The sequence below is a fragment of the Sturnira hondurensis genome, unplaced genomic scaffold (genome assembly GCF_014824575.4).
Source record: "Sturnira hondurensis isolate 20B ecotype Veracruz unplaced genomic scaffold, ASM1482457v3 Scaffold0021143, whole genome shotgun sequence".
NCBI classification, from domain to species: Eukaryota; Metazoa; Chordata; class Mammalia; order Chiroptera; family Phyllostomidae; genus Sturnira; species Sturnira hondurensis.
In genome coordinates, this window is record NW_028093774.1 from 1,608,341 (window position 1) to 1,622,697 (window position 14,357).

Consider the following 14,357-nt stretch of genomic DNA (forward strand, 5'->3'; position numbering starts at 1 on the left):
CCCAGGGGCCCAGGCCGCTCTGTGCAGGGGCCCGCTTTCCCCGTTGGCGCCTGTCCAGCCGGCTCCTCCCTCCTCCCTCTCCTTCAGGAACCTTCTGTCCACCGACCCCCTGCTCACACAGCTCCTGTGTCTCACTTGGAGCTCACAGGGCACTTTCCTGGCTGGCTCCCCAGGCTCTGGGGCACTGTGCAAGGGCCCCTCACGGCAGCAGTCCCCACTAATGCGTGTCCCCCGCACCCTCCCCACCCGGCATCCGGAGCCCTCATGGCCAGGACCACACAACACCCCCTCTGAGCACCCCCACTCCCCACACAACAGCAGTCGGGTCCCCGAGTCACAACACTCACTGCTCACCCCTGCTGCCGACTGCCCCACTGCCCATGGGGTACAGCAAGTGTCCACACTGGCTGGATCATCCCCCTGGTTTTCTTCACCCGGGTCACCTGCCCCCACAGTGGGCTGTGGTGACTCCAGTGACCCTCTTCATTCCCACCCTCCTGGGTCTTCCCCATGGCTCACTCTCTGGGGACACATGTGTTCATACTAAATTATACTGGCTTTCCCAGAAAATGTTCTATCTGATCAGGATTTTTTTAAAAAATGTTGGCTGTTTCCTGTTTGTTGTTTTATCGAGGAGTTTTGTTTCTTCAGGAGGTCGGGCAGTGGTTCTCCTTTGTTGACTTTGTTGGGGTTCATCTTGTCTTTACCTCCACTCCACAGTGGCACCTCCAGCCTGGGTGTGCCCCGTTCTATCCAAGGGCCGTGTGTCTGCACCCCAGGGCGGGCACGAGGCTGGGGTCCACCTTGGCGCTTCTCCCAGGTACATCTCACATCCCCTGGCCACAGCGAGGAATTTGGGTAATTAGTATTCCCCTAGATAACCCGTTCCTCTCGTGGAAGTTTCTACATTTATTACCTCAACATTGTCACCTTATTTTCCTAGTTTTTGAAACAGTTCTCGTCTCTGCTGCTGTATCCGCACTTGCCTCCTGTGTGTTCCCCTGCACTGATGAGACCCCCCCCCCCCAGTGGATCTAGGCAGGAGACCAGAGCAGACCTGGATGCAGGGGCTGAGGGGGGTGGGACTCTCAGGACACCTGGGCCTGGCTGCACCTCTGGGCAGGCGGGGGCAGTGACCTGGCAGAGAAGGGATAGGAGGTGGCAGGAAGTGGAGAGGGGGACACCCACCCTGAGGGCCACCCCCGGGCCATCAGGGTCAGGGCTTGGACGGACGCTGCTGCACCCTGCCAGGAGAGCGGGGGCTCTGGCTGGCCCCTCTGGAGTGGGCACCAGCCACATCAGCCACTCCATGGTACCTAAGAGGGGTGACTTTACTGAGCTGAGCAAATGAGCCTGTGGCCTGCCGGCCTGTGGCTGGAAGATAGGTCCCTCCCATTTCCTGCAGGTCCCAAGTCAGGAGAATAAATGGGACTGGAGTTCCTGAGGTGTCGCCCTTTAAAGGCTGCAAGTCCCCTGTCAGACACCTGGACAATTCCACCTCCACTAGGTCCTGGAGGGCGGGGGCGCCAAAGTGGAATCTTAGACCCCATGGCACCCAGCTCCGGAGTCCTGGGCGGCACCTGGTGCCTGGAGAGAGCTGGTCCTGGGCTCTGCAGAGAGACTGGGCCAGCCCCTCAGCCCTCCCTGCCCACGTGCCGGCCCCCCCTAAACAGCCACCATTCCAGAGGCAGACTCAGGGAAGGGGCCGTGCAGGCCCCTGGGGCAGGGGGAGGGCAGGAAATTCCCGAGCTGCAAACGCTCAGAGTGTGGTCTGGGGAGGGGGTGGGTGCGCCCTCGGCCTCCGGGGCTCACGGGACGGGCTGGCTTGGGCCAAAGCAGAGCCCCCCAGAGGGCGGGCCCTGACCCCTCGTGCCCAAGGGGAGGGACGAGCGGAATCCAGTACACACGACAAAGCACAGAGATACTAGTAGCCCTTGGGTTTTGTTTATTTTTCAATAAACAAAATTTTTTGCATGTCTGGGCAGAAGTGGAAAAGCTGAAAAGAGCGCCATTGACATTTTCGAGATTTTGGGGGTTTACAAGAAGATAATCACGCCTGCTGCTCTCTCTGTTTGGGGCCGAATTGGTGATCATGTCGCTGACAGCTGTCTTCGAACTCCTCCGTGACGTGAACTACACACTATCCCAGACACACGCTTGTGCGCCTGGGCAGCCGGGGTCCTGACACTCTCAGCAGAACCTGGGCGCCCCACGGAAGAGGGAGCGCACCATGTCTGCGTGGTGTGAAGACCGTGGCGAGGTGCTGACTGTTCTGATCTTGCGGGATGTGTGCGGGTGGGCACTGCGGAATTTGGGTGGGGCGGCCACATCGGGTGCTGGTAAAAATTTGTCACGTGGGGCGTGAGATGGTCAAGCCCTGAGGGAGAACTCTCCCCTGCTCCCACGACATTTTACCTGCAGTGTGCCTGGCTCCCTGAGGACACCTGTGTGCCCACTCCCCTCCCAGACTGGCTCTCATCCTGCTGGGCTGCGGCTCCCCGCACGCTGCCTTGCCCTCAGCAGGTGCCTGAAAATGCTTCCTGGTCGAATGAGTGAGCGGTGGGTGAATTGATGAGGTGGTGAGGAGGTGGTCAAGGAGAAGGGGGGGTTTCTTCTCCTCGTCACCAGGGGATGACGCTGTTCTGCACAGCACAAGAGTGCGGAAAGGTGGAGCAAGGAATTTGATCATTTTGTCCAATCTCAGAATTCCAAGTTTCGGGAAACGGGATCAGAACTGTGAGCCAACTCGATCCAGGTCTCACGTGAGAGCGGCCAGGCGGGGACCAGGCCCCCGCCTGGCACATGCCAACAGTTCTTGTTTTTTGTCTTTTTTAAGTTTTTCTTAAAACAAACTCAAAATGGGATGAGATGTTGACTCGAATGACTTGCGGAGTGAGGAGGGACTCAGGGTAAGGGCTGTCAGAGACTGGGGTGGGGTAAGGGTGGGGGCGGGGCAGGAGGGCGGCAGCAGGAGCTTGGGGTGGGACAGGGCTTGGCACACTGGTGACGACGGAGTAGTGAGGGTGACGGATTTGGGGACTGGGGGGAAACTGTGGGGAGGGAGGAGGGGAAAGGCAAGTTTAAGATGGGGAAGGATTTAGGGTGAGGATGGGAGGGGCTTGGCAAGGGGGTGATGGGACTTCAGGGTGACGTCACCTGTCAGGGACGAGGTGCCAAGGGTGGGTTCTTGGGGCTGACAAAGAACTAGGAAGGGTGGGGACAGTGGCTTGGGTGGGACATGAGAGGCCTGGGAAAGGTGACCATCAGACTTTGAATCAGAATGACATGGGACTCAACGGTGATCCAGTGGCTGAGGATGACGAGACGCACATGGTGTGTGTGGAGTGATGACGGTGGCGTGAGGACGGTGACGCACGTGGTGTGTGGGGTGATCTGAATGACCAAGATGACGGAGGTGATGAAGACTTAGACACTTGGAGCAAGGTAAACATGGCACATCGTAATCAATAAATCTGAGAGTCTTGGTTCCTATCCCAATAATTTACGAAGCAAAATAGTCCTATCTGGTACCCAAGGGCTGTTCCGCTGCCCAGCCCGACAAGCTGGGCAGCGAAACAGAGCTCTGTCCCATTTCCTTCTATTTGTACCAAAAAAATAGATACTCTTCTTAAAAAAGTCAAGTTCATGATTCAGAAACTGGCTAGGTCTTTCAGGATCTGAGGCTTATTAACTCAGCAACACAAACACAGTCCCCAGCTGTGCCAGCCGGGTCTGGTAGCGCTCTGGACATGGAACTAGAAAACGCCCCACGAGCGACCATTTCCACTAAAACCCCGTGAAACCCTTGGTGAGGGCTGTGTTGCTGCTCAGATTTTGCCAGGGGCACTTGTGGTTCAAGGGGCACTTAAGTTCCAAGGGGTCTCGCTGATCTCCAGGGTGGGAGGTAGGTCCAGGGTCGGAGCTTTGGGTGGGCGGGTTGCTGAAGTGGCAACTCCGAACTGCACTGCACACTCTGACTCAAAGCAGCCAATCGTTCCCAAGTGCAAAGGGGCTAAGAGACTCCCCACTTTGGGAACTGCAGTCAGGGGCAACTTCAGGATGACAGGTGTGCCCCAAAAGACAGAACGTGCGGACCCCAGGATGAGACACAGTCTTCACCCGGTGGGAATTCGCAGGGTCCAGAACTGTTTGGGCGCATCCCCCATCGTTGCTAATTCAGAGTTTTCGACAAGAGAGGACCTTTGATGGTCGTTGTGTTTCAGCCCCTCCCTGCAGAGGGGCACAAAGGTGGGCCCAGGGTGGGGAAGGGGACTCGCCAAGGATGACACAGCGAGTTAGTGGCGGGGCTGGGATGAGGTCCCGGCCCCCCAGCAACCAACCCGGGGCTCTCTCTGCCTGACACATGGCCGCTGCACTCTACAAAATCTCAAAGCAATCACAAAGAGCTCAGGACTGAGATGTTGAACTTGAAGTGAGTGCGAGTCGGATGTGGAGTGTGAGAACTAATGAACGAAAGAGGGCTGGGCCCTGGTCACAGTGGTCGGTCAGACTCAGTGTGTTGTTTCAAGGACCCTGTGGCCGAGACCCCTCGGAGAGGGACGTCGACACAGAGTCCTGGTGCAGTTGTCTTTTTTTTTTTGGTCTTTTTGATTTTATAAGAAGATTAGTGTTTAGAACGACATACTATCTCTTTTACTCGTTTAAAGATTAAATTCTTATTATTTTTTATCATGCATTAAGAGAGAGAAGGAGGCTTGTTTCAGCATTGCGTTGGTCACACAGCCACACAGAGCTAAGAGAGGGGAGCACAGCGTTGACCAGATCGGCCACGAGAGCGCGAGAATGCCACCACCACAAAGATTAGAACAGACCGCGTATAGTGAGAGCCAGGCAGGAGCGCGGGTGGGGGGCGGCGGGCGTGCTGCTTAGATCTCCTCATCGCTGGCCTCCTTGAAGGTGGTCATGTCGATCTTGTCGGGGAAGATGATGTTGACGGCCAGGTCTTCCCCGCTGTTGTACTGCAGCAGCAGCTTCTTCTTCTTATTCAGCATGTGGTTGTAGCGCAGGTTGGACACCCAGGCCTCGCACTTGTTGAGGAAGATGATGCCCATGGTGCCCAGCACCACCAGGCTGGTCAGCACGCCCAGGATGGTGAAGCAGATGGCCTGGCCCTCGGAGAGGAGCGGGGTGCTCTTGTTGAGCTCCCGCATGGACACCTTCAGGATGCGGTGCTCCGGCTGCGCCACGGGCAGCTCGTGCACCCCGGGGGTCAGGCGGTAGGGCAGGCCGTGCCCACTGGGCAGACGGGTGACCTGCTGGGGGCTGGCCGCGCGCTTCCTGCCACAGATGGGGCCTGTGAACTCGGGCTTGCACAGACACTCGAACCTCACCTGGGAGTGCTGCAGGCAGGTGCCCCCATTCAGGCACGGGTCAGAGGCGCAGTTGGTCACCGGGCGGCTGCAGGTCTTGTCCACGAAGCCGGTGGGGCAGCGGCAGCGGAAGTCACCCCCGATGTCGGTGCAGATGCCTTGGTTCTCACACGGGTTGGGGGTGCAGCTGTTGGCCACAATCTCACAGAAATTGCCCGAGAAGCCAGGGGGGCACAGGCAGGAGGCGTGGGAGGCCTGGCCATCGTCGTCCACGCAGGTACCACCGTGCTGGCAGGGGGAACTGAGACACACAAGGAGACGAGGTCAAGGCCCTGTGGGGCTACACTGGGGCCACGGCACTGTGGGAGGGAGGTGAGTGGGTGATGCCAGCCAGTGGGGGTGGGCACAGGCAGGCACTGGGCACCGTGACCCCTGCCCCCACACCTGGGTAGGGTGTGCACCTCTCCAACTCGGAACCCGCCCGCCCTCCTGTGCCGAAGCCCGTCTCCTCTCCCTCCTCTATGTCACCTCTCCAACCAGAGACCTCCCGACCAGTCCTGGACTGGTGGGGGAAACTGAGGCTGAGAGAGGCAAAGTCAGTGACACAACAGGGCCAGGGCGAGGCCCCCCTTGAGTGGGTCCGTGGGCCGAGGGGGCCAAGCTGCACAGGGGACTCACCAACGACTCTGCCCCACTACCGCCGCCACCCCGTTGTCGCCTTTACTTTTATTTCCAGCAGAGCGAGGCGTGGGTTATTGTACAGAAACCCCTGGGGACTTGCAGAGGGAAAGAAAGGTGCGCTCTGCTTTGCCAGCCCGAGCGCATCCCTGTGTGGGTTAGCAGCGGCTCCTTCACCCCAGAGCAGCGTGCAGACCCAAGCTGTCTGCTCAGAGTGGAGCACGCAGAGCATTTAACGTGAGTGCTTTTAAGCAAGCACACCCTTGGTCATCTGACAAACGCCAAAACTCCAGGGAAGAACGGGGTGGTGGGTGCAGGACGCCCGCACCACTGCTTTGGGACACAGGCTGTGTAAGAGCTGGGTTCTAAAGGAATTTCAAGGACCCTGGGCTGTATTTTGACAGACTAGTTCAAGTCTGTTAGAGGGAAAAGCAAAAGTGTTAAAGGCCTCACTTTGTTCTTCCCCTTCCCTCTAATGAGCAAACATGGTGCTCACGGCCCCTCCTCTGAGGCGGGCCCATTCATGGGGGCGGGCCCTTTCTTGCCTATTCGTGGCGCGGGCTGGCTCTGGGGTCCCCACACCCCCCTGCAATGCCAGGGCAAGAGCAGCTGATGTGGTATTCTAGCTTCTGTATCCTCAGAGGACAGGGCACCCCCAGGCCTAGGCCTGGGCTCTGGGCTGAACCCCTGCTTCTGTCAAGAGCTCTCCCAGCCTCCAGTTGAGCCCCACTCTGCGGCTAAGTATGTGGGGGCCATGAGTGGCCGGGCTGCCGGGGGGCCCTGCCCTGGGCAGCAGAGAGGGCTGTGGCCATTGTGTCCCTGCACCCACTGCCCAGGAGTCCCAGAACCCCTCCCCACTCTGGTAGCTGAGAGCCAGGCCCCAACCCCTGGCCCTTATGGCTTGTCCTCCCCTCCTCTGCCCCACCCACTCCCATGCTGGCCACAGGCCCTCCTTTCTCTGCAGACCTCCAGCCTAGCAGCGGCCTCCTGAGAGGTCCCAGGAAACCCACCCCCAGAGGGGCCTGGTCCCCAACACCAGCCCCTAAAACAGGGGGAGTGCATTTCCCGCAAACAGCCTTGGGCCCTGCCAAACTCCAGTTTTTTACATTGCCTTTAGAACAGGATGCAGCTCCGAGCTCCAGCTCCCGGTCCCAATCTACCACCATTCACACACATCAGGACTTGGGGACAGCAGGGAATTAGAAAGCGCCTTCAGGACCACTTTTTTAAAATATGGAAATGACACTTCCCGGTGGAGGGCAGGCGGCCCCCCGCGGGGCTACGTGCGGATGAGCACTTACTGGGTCTTTTGTCTGGCCACAGGTGGGCTGGCTGGGCTGAAAGGGGCTCTGGGGGTGTGAGGCTGGAGCCAGGGGCAGCCTCCATCAGGACCGCGCGTAATCGGGATAGGACATTTACCCATTGATCTCACAGGGCCCGTCCTTGTTCTGACAGTCCTTTCCCGAGAACCCGGGGGCACAGGAGCACTCGTAGGTGCCATTGACGCCGTCCATGCAGGTCCCATTGTTGGCACAGGGGGTCGAGGCGCAAGCCCGGGCATCTGGGGGAGGGGAAAAAATCAGACCTTGTCACCCCCTTCCACCAGGGAGGTGAGGGGGCACCTAGAGGGTACCCCTCTAGCTGGTCAAGGGGGGACCCCAAGTGGGCTGCCTAGATGTCTCTCTGGCTACTGCCAGTGGTCACCAAGTGGGGCTCTGAGTAAGAGGGTACAGAGATGCCCCCCCAAACCCTGAACAGCCAGCTCAGGGAGCTAAAGGGGCTTCCTTGTGTCCTGTCCTGGGGAAAGAAAATCAGAGCCGCTCACTGTCATTCACCCCGGGACACCCGTCCCCTTTGCTGGGCAACCGCATCACCCCTTAGTTTCCCCAACGCCTGCTTCCTCCATTCAGGTCGGCACACCAACTTCTCCTGTTTTGCGGGGGGCTGCCACGAAGGGGGGCTAGTTAGAAACCCCAGAAACCCTGGTTCAGAGCACAGGAGGCCCCGTAAAAAGGCTGCGTCTCATCTGAAGACAGCAAACTAGAATTCTCGAGATCTCACTGGCAGTGTCTCCATGAGCACCGGTATGTTCCCACCGCCTTTCGACACCTCCCGTCACGCACACGTCATTATCCCGCCCGGCGAGCTGGGGATGAGCCGAACAAAGGGGCCTGGGGCGGGGGCTCTGTGATGGGCGCAGCCGCAGCCCCCAGCCAGCTGCAGGGGTCAGCCCCTCCCTGCTCAGTGCCTCACTTTCCCCACTCATGCAAAGAGGGGCCCTCCCTGGCTGGTCTCTGCGGGACCTGGTGGCTTTGATTTTTTTGCCAAATAGAAAGCCCGGGCCAAGCGCAGACACAGCCAGTTACAGCAGATGGTGGGGAGGGTCCACACAGGTACAGCTTTTCCCTCTGTTCCAGAGACCCGCTCCCCCGTGGCGGGGAGAGGGCAGGCAACCAGTGAGGAAAGGCTGGCCCGCGCCGGGCTGCTGGCCTATCCCGAGCCCACCAGGCGCATTCCCCAAGCCCATCTGGGAGCAAGGAAACAGACAGAAGATTTATCTTTGGGGGGGAGGGGTGCCAGCAATGCGGGAGCACCCAGAGCCTCAGTGGCCCGCTCCCAGGCCTCCGCCCCAGCGCTGCTGCCACCTGGGAGTCTGGAAATTGGGCTAAAGGCTGGTGGCTTCTATCCTCAATGTCACGTCTTGGGTGCACAGGCTGAGGCCCCCTTTGCTCAAAGAGGAGGCTGCCTATGGGGGCGGGGGGGGGGGACACTGCTGGGGCAGCAGCTGCTGATGGCGACTGCGACAGTCGCAGACAGGCAGGAAAAGGGACAGGGAGGGGGCCCGCAGTGACGGGGTGGGGGTGGGGGCTATTTCTCTGGACCCAGCGCTCTAAGCTGAGAGCCTTTGTCCACCCAGTGGGGAGGGAGCCTTGGTCTAGAGATCCCTGGGGAGTCCTGGGCTTTGACACCGAACTGGGTGGGCTTCCAGGCTGAGTGTCTCCATCCCAGATGAGGTGTCTCAGGGACCCTCTGGTCCCAGACCAGTCAGAGCTGCTGAGAGGCTGCCTGGCTGTGACGAAGGCCAGCAGGTGAATCAGCGGCGGATAAAATGCTGCGCCACAATGGGGGTGGGGCTTTAAGGACCCAAGACTTTGCTGGGAGGGAGGGAGGGTGCGGGGGTGGGGGGCTGGGTTTTGAAAGCTAGCTGCCCTCCGGTTTTCCTTAGGGGAAGCCATTAGAAAAAGCCCGATGAGAAGTAGCCCTGAGCAACCCGTTCGCCTTCTCTGAGCCTCAGTCCCCCTATCAGTCCCCGCTGACACTGGGGGCCAAGGGGCTGAGGCCCTTCAGCACTGCCTAGGCTGCCGGACATTTTTTGAGGACTTCAGTCTGCCCAGGCCTCTGGGCAGGTTTTGCCAGATGAGAATGGGCTCAGGCAAACACTGGCGGCCTGAAAACGCAGCCACGGCCAACTCCTGATGGCTCAGGGTAATGGAGGACAGAGATGCGTGAATGAATGGGATCAACAGACAACACCCACCGCCCCTGGAACCATGGCTCAGCCCTTCCCAGCCCCCCAACACCCTAGCTCTTCTGCCACAGCCCCCCCATCCGTCCTAGGGGCTCTGCTGCGCCCCTGCTCCCCACCACTCAGCACGGACAGCCCCCTCCCCCTGTGGTTGGCTGGTTTGCTTCCTGTGGCCCCTTTACAAGAGTCCGAACTGGGAATAAGCCCTCGTGCCGCGGCATCCCTGCCCCTCCACCTAGTCCTCGCAGCTCCCTGAGCTTCAGTGACCCGGGCAGGTCACCCAGGTCTGTGGCCCCCACCCCCTCAGCTTTGTGTGGTGTGTGTTGACTTTGTGACTTTATTCTGTAGGCAGCTCCCCGCCACCCCCACCCCAGTGCCTTCTCTGGGTGCTGGGTGCAGAGGGGAGCAAAATTGCACGCCTACCCAGGAGGGGGCTCCTTCCTATAAGTGTATAAACAGATCATTACCGTTCGGAGCACCCGGTGGGCCGGAATAAGGAAGGGGGGAGGGGCAGCCACCAGGTGGGGAGGAGGCAGCAGGGGCAGAGGGCGGTGGGGGGAGGGTGTGCAAGGGCGGGGCACGTGCCAACCTATGTCGCAGAGGCTCCCTTCCCAGCCGTCGTTGCACACGCACTGCCAGGGTTCAACGCAGAGTCCGTTCACACAGCCAGGAGAGGTCACGCATTGGTCACACAGGGGGCCCTGCCAGCCAGGCTGGCACCTGTAGGGGGTAGGGAGGGGTGTTTGAGGGTGGGCAGGGGTGAGGAAGGATCTCAGACTGCTTTCTGTGGGACCAGGGCCCCCGGGGTCTGCACAGCGCTAGGCCAGGGGGGACGCTGAGGGGTAGCCGCAGGGGCTCCCCAGGGCCCAGGGGAGTGCTGCCTTTTGCCACGGTGGTCTGTGAGGGTCTCATCCTGGGGGAGCAGGGGAGGGGGCACTCCCCTGCCAGCCCCTTCCAAGAAAGCAGACAGAAGCTGTGGCTGTCTCCTGCCCCCACCCTCTCCCCTCACTTCCCCCACCAGTTTCCTGCAGTGGGGAGGGGAGGGTGGGGGGCCTTAGGAAGCAGTTTGCTGCAGCCCAGTGGCCAAGCCCCTCCCCCCTCTTTTTTCTGCCTGACACCTGACTCCTCCGGACTCTGCCCTGGCCCCCCCCAAGATGCTTCTGGGGAGCCACACCATTACCTGCAGACATTGTCATCCTCGCAGAGTCCATTTTGGGGGTGGCAGGCCGGGAAGCATTCAGCTCCTGAGGCACGAGAAAGGTTACTCCATTCATCCCACAAGGCCTCAGAGGCCAAGGCAAAAGCCACAGCCTCCCTGGAGAGAGCACTAATCCCCCGCAGTTCTACCTGCCCGGCACACAGTAGGCACTTCACATCCCCCCACTTGGGACAAACTCCTGACCATATTCCTGGCTGTGGACTCACCACAGAACATGGCCTCATTCTCAGGAGCAGGTCAGATGTCTCATTCCCCCCAAAACAAAGTGCGTAGGAAACCTCAAATCCTAAAGCTGGGGACGTGGAGGCCGAGTGGGCAGATTGTGTGACCCCTGGGCACTCGCCACACCCTCACCTTTGCTCAGTGAGCTAAAAAGGGAGCAGATTTGGGGGTAGCCATCTCTGGGACAGCCCAGACAGGTTCACCTGGCAGCTTGCAGGTAAGGTGTGGGGGCACTTTTGAGGGCTCATCCCAGCTGAGCCACGCACCTCGGCTGAACCCCTCAACTGCCCCTGCCCCACACTCTCCACAGGAAAAACAACTGCGCAAGGGTTTTGCAGGGCTAACTGCCATTCTGACCCTATTGAAAGATTTAAAGATTCGGACACGCTGGTAGACACCTACTGTGTGCATTCGCCTCAACCTGCTCTCCAGCCTCCCAGACAGCCCCCTCCCCCAGACACGCTGGTGCAGTGGGGGCGGGGGGCACTGCGGGAGGGGCGACTCTCTCACTGTGAGAGACAGATGGCCGCTGCGGACGGGAGTGTCGCAGCCCCTCACCTAGAAAAACGCCATGCAGGAGGGACTCGGGCTGGGCTCCTGGTTGGGAATTTGAGGCTACGACGGCAAAGTCACCCCACACTGCCCCCACACACCTGTACCCCAACACGCACACAAGGACCCCCAAAGTTGCACCACAGAGCCTTTTCACAGAGGACTCCCAGCATCGCCCCGTTTTTCCATACCTCCTGTCTCCGCGCACCAACACCCCTCCGAGCACCACTTCCGCGGGGCGGGAAGGTCCTGGGGGGTCCCACACATCCCTTGGCCCCCCGCCCCGGACCCCAGGGCCGGGCTTGGCATGCGAGGGTCGGAGAGAGGGCGAGGCAGGCGTAGCTCGGGTCTTAGGGTTAGGAAGGACTGGCGGGAGTTGGGGCGCACGGGACGGGGCGTGCAGGGCACCGGGAGGCCGGGGGGCGTCGCAGGCTTCCCCAGAGGGGGCGCGAGCCAGGCCACCGGGGGGCTCACCATGGGAACTGTGGCCGAAGGCCAGCAGGAGCAAGAGGACGGGCAGGAGGGCTGCGGTCACGGTCATCGCGGGGCGGCCGAGGTCGCGGTCCGGGGATTGGCGCGGGCGCGGGTCCGGCTCCGGGCGCCGCACTGGGCTTCTGGTTGCGGACGCGGAAGGGGGCGCGGGTGCGCAGCGAGGGGAAAGCCAGGGCTGCACCGGGCTGCGCGCTACGCTCTCCAATGCCGCCGCCGCGGAGCTGCTGCCGCCGCCGCGCGCGCCGCCCTTTTCGTACCGTCGCCCCCCCCCCGCGGCCCCCGCCCCCCGCCCCCGCCTCCGCGCGCACGGGGCCGGCGCCGGCCAGTCCCGGTGACCCCCGCCCCTCACAGGGCCGCCCCCCACCACTGCAGCGTCCGGAAACCCGCTCGCTCACGCGGCGCACTCTTGGCTAGACGGGCGCAGGTACCCCGCGTGCGTGGAGCACACGTTCCCAGCACAGGACGGCACACGGGCGCGCACAGCCGGGCCGCTTAGCATAAGTCTTAGGAAAGGAACGGGGCCGGGCCGCGGACCCTGGGAGGGCACGAGGACACGCTGGGAATACAGGAACATGTATGGAAACCCCAAACACTTATCGCTGGGGTCCCGGCCACGATTGCTGTGGTTCGCACACTCAGAAAAACACACCCGCACACTCTAACAACGCAGACTACTCAGGTAACCACACACGCACCCAGAAAATCACTCGTGAAAAGCCTTATGCACCCAGTCCCCCAACCATAAAGACGCAAAGAAACGCAGACGCGCTGGTAGACACACACACACACATACACACACACACACACGGCAACCCAGACACACCCTACGACACAGACACACGCCACCACACAAATGTGCGTCGTAGGAATAGTCAGGAATGCCACATGCGCAGCCGTGGGCACGCAGAGGCCAGCGCACATCCAGTTATGAAACCCCAGGCATCTTTCAAAGTGCCCCCCGCCGTCCACACAGAGGCACGTGCAGGGCCACGTGTGCACCTGAACATGCGAACACCCTTGTAAACATGCAGACGCCCAGCACACATTCAGCCTCACGCACCCCCCACACGCCTGCGTACACGATCAGGGCCTTGGTCGTGACCGAGCCCGAACGCCGGTCTTGACGCACTTGCACAGCCACAATCCGACCGTCACGAGCACACACGCCCAGTCCCCGGAACTTACAAACCATAGGCTCTTGCTTACACACTCACCCAAACACACAGTCCCCCAACACGCACAGGGTCACACTGATCTTTTCCTGCAGTGACACGTGTGGGCAAGCTCACAGGTGCGCCCCAGGCCCTGGGCACTCGCCCCAGGCCCCACAGGAGGCCTCCAGACCAGCTGGAGGGGCCAGGATGGGGGACCCCAATCCTGCCAAAGACCCTCGCTCCCCTTAGAGCTCCTGGGGTCAGAGCCCCACCTGGGCCTTAGTGCCCTGCTCTCTGCTGCGCGGCCTCCCACACCCTGTCCAGACATGGAAGGTTCAGGAACATTCTGAAGGAGCTCCTAGGCAGCAGCGTTGGGGTGTGTGAGGGGGTGGGGGTGGCCAAAGGTGCTTAGCTTCCTGGGGACAAGTACCAGGCGCTTAGGGCCTTTCGAGACGTCCTTCCTGTACTCTGCACTCGAATGCAGATCCCAGGTCTTGGGGGTGGGGTACTCACTCCTTTCACAGTCTCCCCTGCCCCAGTGCTGGTGGTGATTGGCCCCTCTTTGACTCTGGGGTGAGGACATGGGCCTGCCAGCCCTCTCACGGGGCGCTGGAAGGTTTGTGGACATACTTACTGACCTGGGCATAGGTGTGGGGAGTTAGGTCAGGGAAGCCCCCCTCCCCGCACCCCTGTTTGCCGGTCCTAGGGCCCTAAGTCTGGACTGGGGTGAAGACTCAGGCTATTTCTTGCCCGGCTTCCCAGAGGCTAGGAGGAAGCCCTCACCCCCTTGGGGAAGGCACCCCTTCCCTGGTGTTCTCTGCTGAAGACCCAGAATGGGGTGATGCTGGGGTACCCACCCCATGCCCCTGCCTTTCCATTTCCCCCTCTCTTCCACGGACATGTCTCTAGTGAAGAAACCGAGTGCAGAGATGGAAGGTCTTTTGCCCGTGGATCCGATTGCAATGGGAGTGGCCCGCAGGCCCAGGAACAGGGTCGGGCTGTCCGCTGGTCCCTCTCACTCTCCCACCCTTCTGCCCTCTGGGGATGCTGACCTCGGGCCCCCAGAATCATACCACACAGGGGCAGAGAGGCAGAGCCGGGAGGCGGGGTTCTCGGCCAGAGGCCAAGGGGTGGGGGCAGGGGATCTCAGGGCTGGGACACCTGGGGTGAGTGGCCCCCTTTGG

The 14,357-nt window shown here is 60.8% G+C and overlaps 1 protein-coding gene across 1 annotated transcript; it reads right to left on the minus strand.

Moving 5' to 3' along the window:
- Window positions 1-4,635: 4,635 nt before the first annotated feature.
- Window positions 4,636-12,255, minus strand: DLK1 (delta like non-canonical Notch ligand 1). The gene is made up of 5 exons (XM_037031621.1): window positions 12,002-12,255; window positions 10,715-10,778; window positions 10,124-10,254; window positions 7,428-7,569; window positions 4,636-5,631 (listed from the first exon to the last, which is right to left on the minus strand). The coding sequence occupies exons 1-5, from the start codon at window positions 12,066-12,068 to the stop codon at window positions 4,887-4,889; spliced, it is 1,149 nt and encodes a 382-aa protein (XP_036887516.1). The 5' UTR covers window positions 12,069-12,255; the 3' UTR covers window positions 4,636-4,886.
- Window positions 12,256-14,357: the final 2,102 nt, after the last annotated feature.